This window comes from Alexandromys fortis, unplaced genomic scaffold (assembly GCF_014885135.2).
Source record: "Alexandromys fortis isolate MF-2015 unplaced genomic scaffold, M_Fortis_MF-2015_v1.1 scaffold_1, whole genome shotgun sequence".
NCBI lineage: Eukaryota > Metazoa > Chordata > Mammalia > Rodentia > Cricetidae > Alexandromys > Alexandromys fortis.
Window position 1 is genome coordinate 34,331,444 of NW_026067927.1, and position 15,158 is coordinate 34,346,601.

The 15,158-nt window shown below is 55.4% G+C and overlaps 2 protein-coding genes across 2 annotated transcripts; both read left to right on the forward strand.

Moving 5' to 3' along the window:
- Nucleotides 1–1,421: 1,421 nt before the first annotated feature.
- Eif4e1b (eukaryotic translation initiation factor 4E family member 1B) lies at nt 1,422–5,225 on the forward strand. The gene is made up of 7 exons (XM_050144207.1): nt 1,422–1,440; nt 1,751–1,917; nt 2,358–2,453; nt 3,009–3,072; nt 3,662–3,775; nt 3,871–4,010; nt 4,268–5,225. Exons 1-7 carry the CDS (start codon nt 1,423–1,425, stop codon nt 4,380–4,382), a joined length of 714 nt encoding a protein of 237 aa, XP_050000164.1. The 5' UTR covers nt 1,422; the 3' UTR covers nt 4,383–5,225.
- A 780-nt stretch (nt 5,226–6,005) lies between these two features.
- Nucleotides 6,006–14,626, forward strand: Tspan17 (tetraspanin 17). Its single transcript, XM_050144206.1, has 9 exons — nt 6,006–6,464; nt 9,033–9,083; nt 9,155–9,301; nt 9,661–9,831; nt 11,686–11,811; nt 12,040–12,087; nt 12,565–12,681; nt 12,756–12,817; nt 13,285–14,626. Exons 1-9 carry the CDS (start codon nt 6,378–6,380, stop codon nt 13,427–13,429), a joined length of 954 nt encoding a protein of 317 aa, XP_050000163.1. The 5' UTR covers nt 6,006–6,377; the 3' UTR covers nt 13,430–14,626.
- The last annotated feature ends 532 nt before the right edge of the window (nt 14,627–15,158 follow it).

Sequence of the window (15,158 nt, forward strand, 5' to 3'; positions counted from 1 at the left end):
CTTGGCCGGTGTGAGTACTGAGGTCTGTACTCAAGGGCACAGATGAGTCCTGTTCCCACCAGACCCTGGCACAGAGGGTACAGCTTAAAAAAATGGTGCTGGGGCTGGAACCCAGGGCTGCTCAGCTCCACCCACCCATTTGGTGCCCATTATTGTGTGCCAGGACCTAGCCTCGCGCCCCAAGTACCGTGGTGTGGTTATAGGTGTGGGTTGTCAACAGTGTTCCTAGCCTCGTGCCCCAAATACTGTGGTGTGGTTATAGGTGTGGGTTGTCAACAGTGTTCCTAGCCTCGCGCCCCAAGTACCATGGTGTGGTTATAGGTGTGGGTTGTCAACAGATTGTCAGCCTCCAGCCGAGCATTCCACCCTGCCCCTTCTGTGAAGGCTTAGCTTCTAGTCTCTTCTCTCTCCTCAGTTGGTCCCCTCCCTGCCCAGGCAGAGCTTTCACCTGACATCAATTGAGCAGTGAGCCAGGCCTCATTCTCTGGAGCCTCACGTGCAAGCTCTGAGTCATGTATTGACCTCCTGATCTGCAAAGTGGGGGATGGGGGGGTGAGGCTCCATGGCTTCAGTAATTCGGATCAGTGCAGGGAAGGACTTGAACACTTGCTGGATGACTGTGGCCCTGGGCCTCACCAGGGATGTCCAGGTGAGTGTTCTCGGCAGGAGGCAAGGAGGACACAGTGGATGGGGGCCCTACAAAGTGGAGCGCCTCAGGGTACCAAACCCTCCAACCACTCAGGACAAATCAGCAGTGTGGCTTTTAATACAAAAGTCTGCCAGTCTCTAAACATAAGCAAATGGCTACTCTTCTGTTTGGTTGAGGCAGGCTTTCTTATAGCTCAGGCAGGTCTCAGACTCCCTCAGTATTTGAAACTGGCCTTGAACTCCTGACCACCCTGCTTCTACCACCCAGATGCTAGGATTGCAGGCATGTGCTACCCCGTTCAGTGATTACTGCTTTACAAAAATCTCAGCTGCTTCTAGAGCCAGATAAATGTCACTGGATGATAGTGAAGGCACAAACTGAAGGTGTAAACGGAACCAGGGTGTGTGTGTGTGTGTTTTGGGGGGTGTGCTATGGAAGAGTTGCTACCTCTGTCACCTGTACAACAGCCTACTTCACAGTCAGCTTTCGCTCAGTAAGTCCCAAATACCCTAAGAGCAGACCCCAAATATCGACTCTGACTCAATTCTCTGAGTCCCCACCTGCTGCCTGAGGATGGGTTTTTCTTGTCACAGCTGTGCAGAGTGATGAGCACTTACCTTCTAAGAGAAGGATTCTGGTCAACCCCTATCCCATCCCACCCCACCCCCACCCCACAAGCTCCTCCGCCCACCTGGCTGCCCAGGTGGGACTGGGCTCTCTGCTGGGTTAAAAGCAAGGCCCTGTGACCTTTTAGCTGCTGGTAGAGCTTTGCCATGGCTACCCCCGACGCTGTGAGTCTACCTACCTGCCTATCCCAGACCCACTGGCTAGCTGGGGTAAAAAACATAGGTAGAGGAGAGGGGTCGGTCAGCCAGAACCGGGGCTTATGGATCCAAAAAAAAGGATTTTTTTTTTTTTAAATTTTTAAAGACAAGGTTTCTCTGTGTAGCCCGCCCTGGCTGTCCTGGAACTTGCTCTGTAGGCCAAGCTGGCCTCGAACTCACAGAGATCCACCTGCCTCTGTCTCCCGAGAGCTGGGATTAAAGGGGTGCGGCCCCAGCTCCCCAGCTCTGGCTCACTGCCGTTCTTTTCTCTGGTCAGACAATGAGCGCTGACGGTGAGGAGCACAAGTGGAAAGAGGAGGTGGAGAAAGAAAAGCCATCAGAAGCAGCGGTGAAGGTCCTCCCAGCAGAAGACACCGGAGACCCTCCTGCACTCCTGACTCCGAGGAGGAAAGCCCACAGAGAGAAGCACCCCCTGCATTATAGGTAGGGAGGCCACAGAGACCCCCAGCGTCTGTATCACTTGAGCTGCCCGAGACCCTTGGATCCTGCCTCCCACGCAGTGGGCTTTTTTAAAAAATATTTTTTAATTTATGTATATGAGTGTTCTGTCTTCCTGTAAGTCTGCACACCAGAAGAGGGCGTCAGATTCCATTATAGATGGTTGTGAGCCACCATGAGGGTGCTGGGAATTGAACTCAGGACCTCTGGAAGAGCGACCAGTGCTCTTAACCTCTGAGCCATCTCTCCAGCCCTTGGTGGATTTTAAAATATCCTCTCATCCAGGCTGCAGGGATAACTGACTTCCCATACCTTTGGGGACTATGTCCCAAGTCTCACCCCCTATCTTACAAGCTTGTTAACCCAGTCAGGTACTGCAGGGGTGACATCTGGGGTCTTGACTCTCCTCTCTCCTCATTCCCCAGATGGGTTCTGTGGTTCTTCAGGAATGACCGGAGCCGACCCTGGCAGGAAAATCTGCAGCCAGTCACTAAGTTTAACACTGTGGAGGACTTCTGGGCGTGAGTGCCCTGGGGGGCTCTAAGCTGGGAGTCAGAGGAATCATAGTCTGCCACCTTTTCAGGGGCTGTCAACATTTGCTGGGAGCTGGGGGTTGGTAGGCTCTAGACAGACCATGACCCGCCCCAAAGCGTCTAGGGGTTTAGGGGGAACCTCAGGCCAGGGAGAAGCAGGAGAGAACCCTGCTACTCTGTGGCTTTGGGGCCCTGACCAGGTTCCTTTCTGTGTGGAAAGCTGGCTCAGCCATGGTAAGGATTAGGCTGATGCTTAAGAATTTATATGCCAGAGAAGAGAGTGGAGGGAGGCCACACAAACCCAAGAAGGAGGCCAAGCTAGAACGCCCTACTAGGGTGGACTTCCTCAGGCTTTCTCAGATGGGTCAGGTTCCCAGAGAAGGGATTCTAGGCAGCAGGGCCCTGGTGGTGTGTGTGGGGGTGGGGAGGTCCTGGGAAGAAAGAAGCAGGTGATGGGAAGTTAGGTCTGGTGAGGAGCTGGAAAGTCAGGCTCAGGTGAACCGCGTGCTACAAAGCCTTGAACTCTGTGTGGGGTCTTTCCAGGACGTACAGACACATCAAGCTGGCCAGCAAGCTCTCTTCCGGCTGTGACTATGCTCTGTTCAAGGTAGGCTCTGCTCAGGGGACAGAGTCCACGGTTTTCCCTTCATGGATGAAGGTGGCGTGCGCAGATGCTCGAGTCTGGAGGGAAGAGAGTCTCGAGGATGGAGTCGAGGCTATTGGCCTGGCTTCTAACTAGCATGAACATCAACATTGTGTGTGTGTGTGTGGCTGGGAGCATTCCTTATGTCCAGTCCAGTCTCATCTTGGAGGCACTACCATCAGCATTTAGAGATTTCTCTGGGTGTCTTCTGCCCAGCAAGGTCTAGGGACCACAGAGCCAAGCCTGGAATGTTTAGCCTAGTCTACAGAAATTCTGACCCAGAGGCACCCTGTTCAGTAAAGGTGACAAGCGCACAGAGAAGGTTACAAAAGGTGGCAACAGTGAGGCTCAGCGGCTTGTGGGGTTTTGGAAGGGGCCTGTGTGGGAGGCTGAGTGATTGGTAACAGCACCTGCTTGTGCAGACGGTATGTAGGTAAGAGAAGCAGGCCTAGTTAAGGCCTGGGTACAGAGCAGACAAGGCTATATGCCAAGAGAGTTTGGTGCCCACTTCCCTTAAAACAAAAAGAGGCAGTTGATCTGCCATTCCTCACAGGATGGCATCCAGCCCATGTGGGAAGACTACAGGAACAAGCGGGGTGGCCGCTGGCTGCTCAGTCTTGCTAGACAACAGCGCCACACGGAACTGGACCGTCTGTGGTTGGAGACAGTGAGTGGTGGAAAGGGTTGCCGGTGTGGGCCTCCAGGGGGAAGTGGTCTCAAAGCTGGTAGGGTGGACCCTTACCATTCCCCCTCTGGGCCCAGTTGCTGTGTCTGCTGGGGGAGAGTTTCGAGGAATTCAGCCAGGAGGTGTGTGGAGCCGTTGTCAACATCCGCACCAAGGGGGACAAGATTGCTGTGTGGACAAGCGAGGCAGAGAACCAAGCAGGAGTCATGCATATTGGGTGAGAGAGAGCCCTGTCTGCATGGGTTCTGGAGCCGGGATGGTTGGTGGCTTGGCCTGCAAGGGAGACCTCTGGAACCCTCTGTACTAGGAGTGTAGATCCAAACCATTTTAACTAAAGCCTTCATTGTCACTGAAGGGTTCTGTGGGTGGCTGGTCTTTATGAGTAGGCGAGGCTGTGGCTGGAACCAGGGTGGTCGCTGAACAAGATAGCTTGGCCTAGATGATGTCGGCCGTCTTTCCCATCTCCCCCTCCAGTCACATATACAAAGAGCGTCTGGGCCTCTCTACGAAGACCATCATCGGGTACCAGGCCCATGCAGACACTGCTGCCAAGAGCAATTCTTTAGCCAAGAACAAGTTTGTGGTGTGACACCGACCTCAGTCACCGGTCCTGGGACACCCTCCTCCTGCAGTTTGGTGCACAGGGAAGTGTGCCCTGTGGATAGCGGGGCAGACAGCTTGGCTCTTTACCTGTCTCGGAATACACATATGCACCCCCACCCCTTAGATAAGCTCTCACTATGTTGCCCAGGTTAGCCTCCTATTTATGGGCTTATGACATCCTTCCGCTCCAGCCTTAATAACCGGGGTTACAGGAGCTGAGCTCCCCATTGTGTCTGGGTTCATGAAAGACTCCTTCCCCATTTGTTAGGCCCAGGCCTGTGGCAGCTGGCCAGTGTTTATAAACCACACTTGACCCCTAGCTCTCTGTGTGGCCATTTGGCAAAGGCAGGGTGAAGCCAAGTCCTGGCTCTACCCCGTCAAATGAGGACAGGAGAATCCTGTGGCCAACACTTCTCTGTGCCTGTCAGGAAAAGGGACTGGGTGAGCTGAGGCAGGCTCTTCTGTCTTGGAAAAAGGCTCTCGGCCACTGTTGTTAAAAGTAGTTCAGGTTTTTTGGTGAGCATTGCTTTGCAGTTTGGGTGCCCATCCTAAACCCTGTCCTTTCCCTACACCAGTCGTGACTTGGTCCTCGCATCGGCTGCCCTTCCTACCCGCTGTACCCCCACTACTGGAGTAGGTTAGAGGGCAAACACTGGCATTTGTGAAGACAGGCAGGCTCTGGGAACTGAGAAAGCCTCCCAGTTCTCTCACGATGGGATAAGAGTGCAGTGGGTTGTGTGTCTCCTGCCCGAGGGCAAGGCTGAAGTGGAGGAGTGATAAACCCTAACACCGTGAAGAAACTACTGGTGGTGTTTGGGCCTCTCCGTGGTTTAGAAGGGGTCCACTTGGGGCTAATGAACCTTTTGTATCTGTTCTCAATAAACTGGAATAAATGTGGAATCTAAATATTTAGGATCCAGGGTTCCCTAACCATGGATCTGGCCCATCCTGCTTCAACAGGACTCCAGTGAGTCCCACGTACCAAGGAAACCAGAGAAAGCCCGAGTTGGGGTGGGAAGGAGCTATGATAGGAACAGGCACGGCAGGCACCCCAGGGGCGCCATCCACTGTGTAGATGCTCGGCAGTATTCACGGGTGCCGCCCTCTCCAACCGCTCATCCCTGGAGATGGACGCCACTGGTTCTGAGCCTCCGACTGGAGGCCCAGGGTCTTCTCACTTGGGTCACCAAGGCTGCCGGTTGGCTCATCTCGAGCCTCTGGAGAAATGAGGCCATTGCTGCAATGGCAGGTCGGAGGGAGATGGAGAGTTGGGGGCTCCTCAGAGGTGGGGTTGGTCTGGCTGGAGGTGTAGCCAGAGCATGGCCCAGAAACAGGTTCTTGGAGGGGTGAGGCCGGCTGGATGGAGTGGAGGGGGCGGTGAACGAAGTATGGGGGGGCGTGGCTCCAAGAAGAAGCAAGGTTCAGAACTGAGGCTGACTAGGGTGGAGATCAGAAGGCCCAAGGCCGGTTGGGGGCGGAGTCTGGGCAGGTCAGAGGCAGAACCCGAGTTGGTGGGGGGGCGATCAGTGGTTGGCTAGGGGCAGTCTTGGGCGTGGCGTGGGCGTGGCTTCTGGAGGACGGCGGGTGGGAATGGACAGAGTCAGGGATCACTTAAGCTCGGCTGGGGGCGGAGTCGTGAGCGTGGGCGGAGCTCCGGGAGGACACACCCTGGCTGGGACGGGGGCGTGGGCGGAGCTCCGTGAAGACAGCCCCGCTGGGGAGGGGCGTGGGCTGACTCCGTGGGCGGGACCGGGACGCTGTGTAGGGAGGCGGGGTCGGATGAGGGCACCGCACTCCGGGTGTGGCGGTCCCAGCGCCAGGGGCGGCGCCAAGGCGGGCGGGGCAGCCGGCTCTCTGTGTGGCCTTGGCCATGAAGCCGCAGCCGCCGGGCTAGGCCCGGGCGGCTCCAGGTCTGGGCCGCCCGCAGAGGGCTGAGCCCATCCCCGGCTCCGGTTCTCGGGGCGGCGGGTCAGCACTCACCATGCCCGGCAAGCACCAGCATTTCCAGGACCCTGAAGTCGGCTGCTGCGGGAAATACTTCTTGTTTGGCTTCAACATTGTCTTCTGGGTGAGCGCGGGGTCCGCTTCGCGCCCTGCGCTGGGGAGGGGGACGAGGCAGCCTCAGTTTCTGGGCGGGGGGGGGGGAGACCCTTCTCAGGAGCTTGCGACCGGGGACTGATCCCGATCCCTTCCACCCCGATTTCCAGTCCCCAAATACTACTCTCTGGGAGCTACTGGGATTACTGAGGGGCGGGACCCACTCCCAGGGGGGTGGGGGCTTGGGAGTCTCGCGTTGCAGCCCTAAGTTTGGGTGAAAAAGGGGGCGGCGTTTGCCGGAAGACTGCAGGGGCGCGGTAGTTGCTGGATGAGCCCCGCCCCGCCTCCTGGCCACTCCAGCTACCGGCAGGGTGTGTGAGGTTCCTGAGGTTGGGTCCTATTCCCAGTCTATTTCCACAGACTAAGAGCTTGTGAACCAGGAGGGCAGGAAGTGACAAAAGCCAAGCAAGGCCTCTGGGACTGCAGACAGTAGCTCTGGTTGAGAGCAGGGAGCTGTCCCTTGGGAACAGAATTCAGCATTCCATTGCTGCGGGAACAGAGGCTTCCTTCCTGGGTGGCATCTGTATCCGGTCCCTGCCAAGTCATCTTTCTTTTCTTCCTCCCCCTCCTATTGCCAAAGCGGGCTCTGCGTGCTCTCCTCGCCAGGCCTTTCCAACTTGTTTCCAGCAGGATTCAAGGACTCTTTCCACCCACGTGCTGCCGGTTTTGCCCTGTGGTGGGTGCCTTGGATCACAGCAGCCTTCTGCTCTGGAGGGTTTGGGCAGCTGCGGGAAACACTGCCCTGGAAGTCAGAGGGCCTGAGTGTAACAGGCCTTGCCCGGAGGCCTTGGGGCAAGCCACCTTTACTCCCTGGGCCTCCGCTTTCCAACCTGGGAGTGAGTGGCATTGGAGTTTGTCTTTCTTGGTTGTTAAATAATGGTTTTTGTTGTTGGAACGTCAACAACAAAAGCCCGTCCTGGCCCGGAATTTGCTGCAGTTTTCCCTTGTGAGCTTCCTGAATGCTGGGATTTATGGTGTGAGCCATCATAGCGAGTTTCATGTTGAAGTTCTAATGAGGCACAGTCTCCCCACTACCTTATTATTATCTGTAGTTTACGGGGGGGGGGGGGCTGAATGACTAGCGCCAAGAGGTTAAGTCATTTGCTGAGTGACTGGAGAGGCACCTGAGTGTGTTTCTGTTGTTTGGCAAATATGATGGTCCTGGCTTTGTTCTGAGGTCTGGGCAGGGGAGTGGAGGTGGGCAGAACACTGAGGTCCTGTGCTTGGGCAGTGTGGAGCTTCAGAGCAGAACTAGGTCAGATCTAGCTGACTGTGGGTATATGGAAGGGTGACGGAGGACCTGGATATGGGGAGGGGTCTGGACCCTTGAATTCCTGATGTCCCGTCTCCCAAGTGTGGGGATTAGAGGTCTCTACCACTCTTCCGGCTCCACCTATGCCATCGGAACACCGGCTACAGGTTCTTCATCTGGGCAGCCTGTGTTCCCTTCATCACCTCAATCTTCTCATCATCTTGCTTCAGTTCCTGGCTTGGAGAGCCGTGACTGCCAAGGCCAGCTACCTCTCACCCCTGACCCTGGGCCACTCCCTGGACACGCAGTCTTTGAGGAGGACACACCATTAGAGTAGAGTGAGACTATCCAGTCTCCACCTCTGTCCACCCTTTCCTTGCCTGGTCCTGGGTTCTATCCACTGCTGGATTCTCCCTGGAAATGCCTTCCAACGTCACTTCTCTGCCCCCCCCCCCCATCTGATTTATCTCATCTTTGGACAAGAGACCAGTTTAACGTTTTGTTTCCGCCAAACATCTCCTTGTTCAAACCAACCCCATTCCTCCTCTTGCTCTTTTTCTAACTTTCCCAGCCTCCTGCTTGGTCTCCATCTGCCCTATTTTGCCCTTCACACCACGGTCCAGCCTTAACCTCCTGTTTTCCTTCCTCTCCATAGTCATTTCAGCCTGTTGGGACACTGGCATTCCCCTGGCTCCATCCTCACATCTCCCCTCCTGTTTTAGATATATCGGGGTCCCAGGCAGCTGTTGGCCCTGTGAGCTCTTGGCCCCATGTGGCTGATCCCTATAGAGAGGAAACATTAAACAGATAAACAGATATCCAGGTGGCTGGAGAGAGTGGTGGGCTTCAACTGGGGTTTGAGTGTCAAGGAGGCATGAGACAGAGAGAAGGTTCTGGATAGAACATCCAGAAAAGGCTAAGATCCTGGGGTCATCTTCAGCTACATCGTGAATTGGAGGCCAATCTTGACTACATTGAGCCCCTTTCTCAAAAAAAGAAAAAAAAAAAAAAACCAAAACAAAGACACAAGTATATCTGGGACCAGATGCTTTCTGAGCCAGGGGGACCTCTCAGCGGAATTCTACTCTATGTGGAGAGTCCAGGAAGGGGCTGAAGTCCAGTCTGAGGATTGGGGTGGTGGCTTCAGTTCCTCTAACTAGCCTATGGAAAAGACTCTCTGAAGGTATCCTGGGTAGATGCACCACCAAGTCCCATTCACAGGAGGGCGTGTAAGGGAGAGTCAGTCCTGGTCTGGTGTCCAGCTCTGACCTCTGGCTGCTTTTGCAGGTGCTGGGAGCCCTGTTCCTGGCCATCGGCCTCTGGGCCTGGGGCGAGAAGGTAAGAGAGTGGGACCTAGGGGCAAGCTGAGAGGAGAGTCACTCCCTCACTGGTCCACTCCCCCACTGCAGGGCGTTCTCTCCAACATCTCAGCGCTGACAGATCTAGGTGGCCTTGACCCCGTGTGGCTGTTTGTGGTGGTTGGGGGTGTCATGTCGGTGCTGGGCTTCGCTGGCTGTATTGGGGCCCTCCGGGAAAACACCTTCCTGCTTCAGTTCGTAAGTGTCTCTCCACCCCAGCCAACACTGGGGCCCCCTGAGCTCTTTCCATTCAGTTCTCTCCTAGGTGTGGTGGCCAGACAAGGCACAGGGAAAACCACGCTGCCTTTTGTCGATACAAAACAGTATTTATAAAGGGAGGGAGCAAGCTCGGTGATAGAGCACTTGCCTAGCACACACAGGGCTCTCTCTGGGTTCCCTGCTGCAGGACTGGGAGGAGACAGCACCCGAATAATAGTGGGTAGAGACTGGAGACAGTGGCTCCCTTAGGTCTAGCAAAGCAAGTGGGGAGCTCTTGCCTGTGGAGTCCCCGGAGTCCTGCCTCTCCAATGCCTACCATTTGTATGTCCCCAACCCAGTTCTCTGTGTTCCTCGGCCTCATCTTCTTCCTGGAGCTGGCGACAGGGATCCTGGCCTTTGTCTTCAAGGACTGGATTCGAGACCAACTCAATCTCTTCATCAACAGCAATGTCAAAGCCTACCGGGACGATATTGACCTTCAGAACCTTATCGACTTTGCTCAGGAATATGTGAGTGTGATTTCCATCCTGGGTCCTGTGCAAGCAGTCCCTGATGGGCACACAAGAGAGGGAGCAAATTCTCTGCGTGCACGGACGACTTCCTCAGCTACTCAGGCCAGCAGATGCCAGGGAAGGAACCTAGAGAGCCCCTGTCCCAGGAGAAGCCAGCTCCTGCTTAATCCCCAGGCTTCCTTGTGCCTAGCCCTTTAGGGACACAGGAGCATGAAACTGCGGCCAGAGGAGGAACATACAGGGCAGGTCTCTTTCTTCTCAGTCTGGGCCCAGACTATCTACGGAGGCTGTGTTGCTGGTGCCCATTACTGAGCCTCAGAGTTTGCACGACATACACCTGCCAGCCCCCTTTCACTTCCAGTGTAGCCACTTAGGTTTGGTGACAGGGACTCTAAGAAATGCATTGCTGGATGGTTTTGTCCTTGTGCAGACATCAGAGCAAATCTAGCAACATAATGGCTTAGTTTCTTTTTTCAGTTTTATTATTTTTCTGTGTATGTACATATATGTACATGTATGTGCACCGTGTGTGTGTGATACCTGTAGAGGCTGGGAGATGGCATTAGATCCTTGGAACTAGAGTTACAGTTGGTGAGTCACTGTGCTGGGAATTGAACCTGTGTCCTGGGGAAGAACAGCCAGTTCTCTAACCACTGATCTGTCTCTCCAGCTGGAGCATAGCTGCCTCTGCTCACCCGGTGCTGTGCACTCTCTGTAATGACGAGTTCGTACATCCGAGTCCTCACAGTTCCTTAGGGTGCACCCTGTCACACCCAGTCACCTTCATAAGATTTGGTTCTGGGACTCAGCAGTACCTTGGAGCTGCCCAAGGGCAGAAGCAGTCATGTAGCCCGAAGTTCCCGTGTTCTTTCTTTTCTCTATTCAGTATGGAACTGGGACAGGCCCTGAGCCAGGTGCGGGGAGATTCAGGGTTTTTAAAATGTGCAGCCTGTTCCCTTCATGATGGCAGTGTGGTGGGGGAGGTGGTGGTGAACATACAGAAGAACAGGGCTATGGGGGCAGGGCAGGGAAGAGGGGAGGGAGAGGGGAAGGAGTCGCTGGGTGGTGTGAAGGACAAGACTGTTCCGCAGCAGGGACAGCAGGCACTTAGCAGGTGATGGACAGGTGCTGGCTCGGCTGTGTCTGAGAGCTGCACACACAGCCACATGGCAGGCGTCATGGGAGCCTGTGTCTGTCACTAGGCCGGCTCTTGCTCATCCTGGAGCCTTCCCGGCCCTCACAGCCAGCTTCTCAGCAGTTGGAACCGTTTACTTAGGGCTGCATTGTTACGTGCTGCAGGCCTGTGGTGGCCATGGCCACATCTGGGAAGGTTAGCAAGGATATCCTGGGGAGGGATGTGTGTCTCTAGCATGAGACCAGCAGGCATTTGTGGAGTGGGTTGGGATGGAAAAGCTGGCTGGGTTCCTCTCCTGTCCCTGCAGTGTAGGGTTGCAAAATTCCTGAGGCAAGTGTGGAGGGATTCAGTGTGTAGACACAAGGGTCTATAGTGCCTCCCGGTGTAGACACAAGGGTCTATAGTGCTTCCCAGTGTAGACACGAGGGTCTATAGTACCTCCCAGTGTAGACACGAGGGTCTGTAGTCTTCCCAGTGTAGACACGAGGGTCTATAGTACCTTTGTCCCCTCAGGACTTGCTCTTGCTTCTGCCCCTCATGAGGAAGCCACAGCCTTCATGCTGTGTCCCACCTTTCAGAGTCACCAACCTACTCCAAGTCTTGTGGACTCTGGTCTGTTGGCTTTGGGTTTGCCCCAGATGGGAAGGGTGAGGCTCTGGGGTTAGGCCTGGTCACCGGTGTGTGCCCCTGGATAGCAGACTCTCCTGTCTTCCTAGTGGTCTTGCTGTGGTGCCCGAGGGCCCAATGACTGGAACCTCAATATCTACTTCAACTGCACTGACTCGAACCCAAGCCGTGAGCGCTGTGGGGTGCCCTTCTCCTGCTGTGTTAGGGACCCTGCGGTGAGTGGGGCCCTGGGAGGAGGCAGGCTCCCGAAGCCGTGGGAGGTGTGTGTCAGTGTGCACTGGTGTCCACGAGAGTTGAGAAGTGTGGAGTTTTGCTGCAGATGAATGGGCATGACAAGACCCAAGCTTCTGTTTGCTTTTCTGTGGAGGAGGAGTGTCGTAGTTCAGGACCCAGGGAGACCATGGCAGTTCCCTTAGCATACTAACGGTCCGTCTCCCCCTCAGGAAGATGTCCTCAATACCCAGTGTGGCTATGACATCCGACTCAAACTGGTGAGAGAGGCGGGGACAGGGTTGAGGGTACCTGGGATACACGGGTGGCTTGGGGCCTCTCATAAGCTCCCTTGGTAGATCTTAGGGCTTCTATGGGGTGGAACTGGCCCCAGATGGGTCTGAGGTCTTGGATGCTCACCCATCTCTGTGGAGCACCTGCTGTGGTTGGCATTGCTCTAGACCTTGGTGACCCAGTGCTCATGCATGGTCTCTGTACTCAAGGGAAGGAGGGAGAAAGACAGTAAATGTTAGACGTGGCAGTCACGCAAGCTCGGGGGCTGATGAGGAGGTCTGTGTGCTCAGGGAAAGCCTCTTCAGACCAGAGGCAGGCTAAGATTCTAGGCCCTGTGGTGGAGTTCCAGGAAACAGACATTGTCAGGGAGGACACTGGAGTGGGGGCGGGCTTGGGAAGAGGAATAGATGGGAGCCAAGGCTCACAGCAGCAGGCAGGCTGAGCCCGGTCCTGTGTTTCTGCAGGAGCTTGAGCAACAGGGCTCCATCTACACCAAAGGCTGTGTGGGCCAGTTCGAGAAGTGGCTGCAGGACAACTTGATTGTGGTGGCTGGGGTCTTGGTGGGCATCGCCCTCCTGCAGGTACGCCCTTGGCTCGCTTACCCTCCTCTCTCATAAGGCCTTCCGCTCTCCCTTACCTGCTGTTTGTCTTACAGATATTTGGCATCTGCTTGGCCCAGAACCTCGTGAGTGACATCAAGGCAGTGAAGGCCAACTGGTGAGGCTGCCAGGGGTGATGGCCACGCGCCCAGTTTAATGGGCCTCTGGCGGGGGCCGCTAGGATGTGCGGCTTCGCTCAAATGGCAGGCCTGCGGGGCGTCTGTTATGATCTGAGTCCCGAGGCTTTGTGAGCAGGTGCGCGTTGCCCGCTGGGGGAGCCACCGGACTGTTGGCCACAGAGCTGTGTGAGGGGTGTGTTCATGTGTGTGGGTGTGCACACTCAGGAGTGCACCTGGAGTCAGCACCCCACTTCCAGGGCTCTATGGGAAGATGTAGCCAGGTGGGTAGGGAACTCACACTGGTCTCCTGTGTGATGTATCTGTGTAGTTGTGGGATGGGTTTAGGAGTCTGCTGTTTCCAGCCTCTTCTTACTGTGATCTTGAGCCCCGCCAGACGCACGCCTTGGTTTCAGTGTCCAGGCCTCTTGAAGGAGTCCAAGAATTTTCTCTCTCCCTTGCCTCTCAGGAGCACCCATGGTGATGGCTACAAACTACTCAATAAACAGCACTTGGAAAAACAGTGGCTTATCCTCACCATCTCCGAAGGGTCTGTTGGCAGCACAGCCTCAGAGCTCTCCAGGGAGGGCCCTGGCCTGAACCCAACCGCCTAGCCAGGTCTCCTAGGTCTGGGTGACTTATGCACCCGAGATAGCCTTTTCAATGGGTGTGTTGCCTTAAAGACTGCATCCCCTGCTTCTCCCGAAGAATGGCTGTGTGGCCACACCAGCTTCTCAGTGTCTGTGTCATCTGCATCAGGACATGGAGACAGACACCTCACCTCGGGTATCTGGCCCCAGCACCCGAGAGTTGACCTTTCCAACCTGGTGAACACCTCAGGGCTTCTCTTTCAGCCTCAAGAAAGGCATAAAGATCTGAAGAATGGGGTGCTGGAGATCACTCCTAAGAGGGTGTAGCCTGGTGGACTGTAGATGTGCTGGGCACCGAGGCGGGCGTCAGAATGTCCAGGAGAGTGGCTGAGCTATGGGAGCAAGGGCCAGTGGGAGTATCTGTGAGGGTGACCCTCTCCATGGCCTGCAGTGGTGCCTTGAGGCCACTAGAGGGCACCTCAACACCACAGTTTCTGCCGCTGGCTTTCCTTTACACCTTCGCCTCAGTACCTACCCAGGCTTGCAAACTAGAAGCAAACCAGCTCAGCCGTAGGCAGTATAAGCCTAAAGGGATAGCGCGTGTGAAGCGACCCTTCTCTGCCTTTTCCCTGTGCTGGACAAAAGGAGGGATGGGCTGGTCCAAAGGTCACAGCTCTGGTGTCCAAGTTAAACAAGTGGGATAGAGTAGTGGGACCTGCTTTGCCTTGACTTTGATCAGTGCTGGAGACCAGGCAGAAAAACAGTTTCTGTGATGACGAACTATCTGTGTGCAAGCCAGGTGATGATGATGGTCTGCTCGGGAGTGCAGGGGGGTACAGTGGGAACTGTGTCAGTGGGAACTGTGTCGAGACAGGCCCTCACCCACAGGAGCCAACTGCTGCTCCATTGTAGCTGCTGCTATGGTGTGGGAATGTGGGACTGGCAGCGGAAATCTCAGAGAAGCCGGACGTCTGTAGGCTCTTGTAAGACAGCCAGATTTTAACTCAGACCTGCAGGCAGCACCGAGAGCCTGGGGCCCAGCTTCAGCTCCTGTGTTAGCATCACTCGTGACGACGGAGCCATGTGGGGTGCTGGGAGCTGCAGCCATGTGGGGTGACCAGGCGGTGTGCACCTGGTAGCTTTGAGCCCTGGCATAGGCTGCACAGAGCTCCTAGTGGCCCTGGCTGTGGTCGTATGTACACTGCAATAAATACAGCTCCGAAAGCATCGATTTTCTCATTTCAGATGGTTTCATTTCTCCCGCAAGGCTCGCATCTCCCTTGTGGATTGCAATTTCTTTTTTCTGATGAGGAAGCAGACTCAGAGGGGAGGGAGGCTGCCTGGGGGCGCAGGAGGCACAGAGCCTCCCACCCCCTTGTGCTGCAGCTTGGCATTGCATGTGTCTTCTTAGCAACCAATGAAGGGTGTAAAGTTATCCTTCTTCCCCAAAGGTGACATCCAAATCTACTTAGGTACTAGTGACGCAGGAGGGAGAAAGGGCAAAGTCCCTGCCCAGTGCTGCCTCCTCACGGGGGGACAGATGGTGAGGAGGCAGGCATTTTGTTGGTAATGTGTGCAATGAGGGTGAGTGACAGCTGGGAGCCTGGGTGGAGGCTCGGGAAGGGTGCCATCTCTGGGGAACAGCCATCTAAGTTTTGGCGACAGCTTCTGTAAGGCCTCCAAGGCCGTGATGGGGTTGGTGTGAGGGAGCTGGGCTGGCAGCAACAATGTGTAAAGGGCAGAGAGCTTGGGC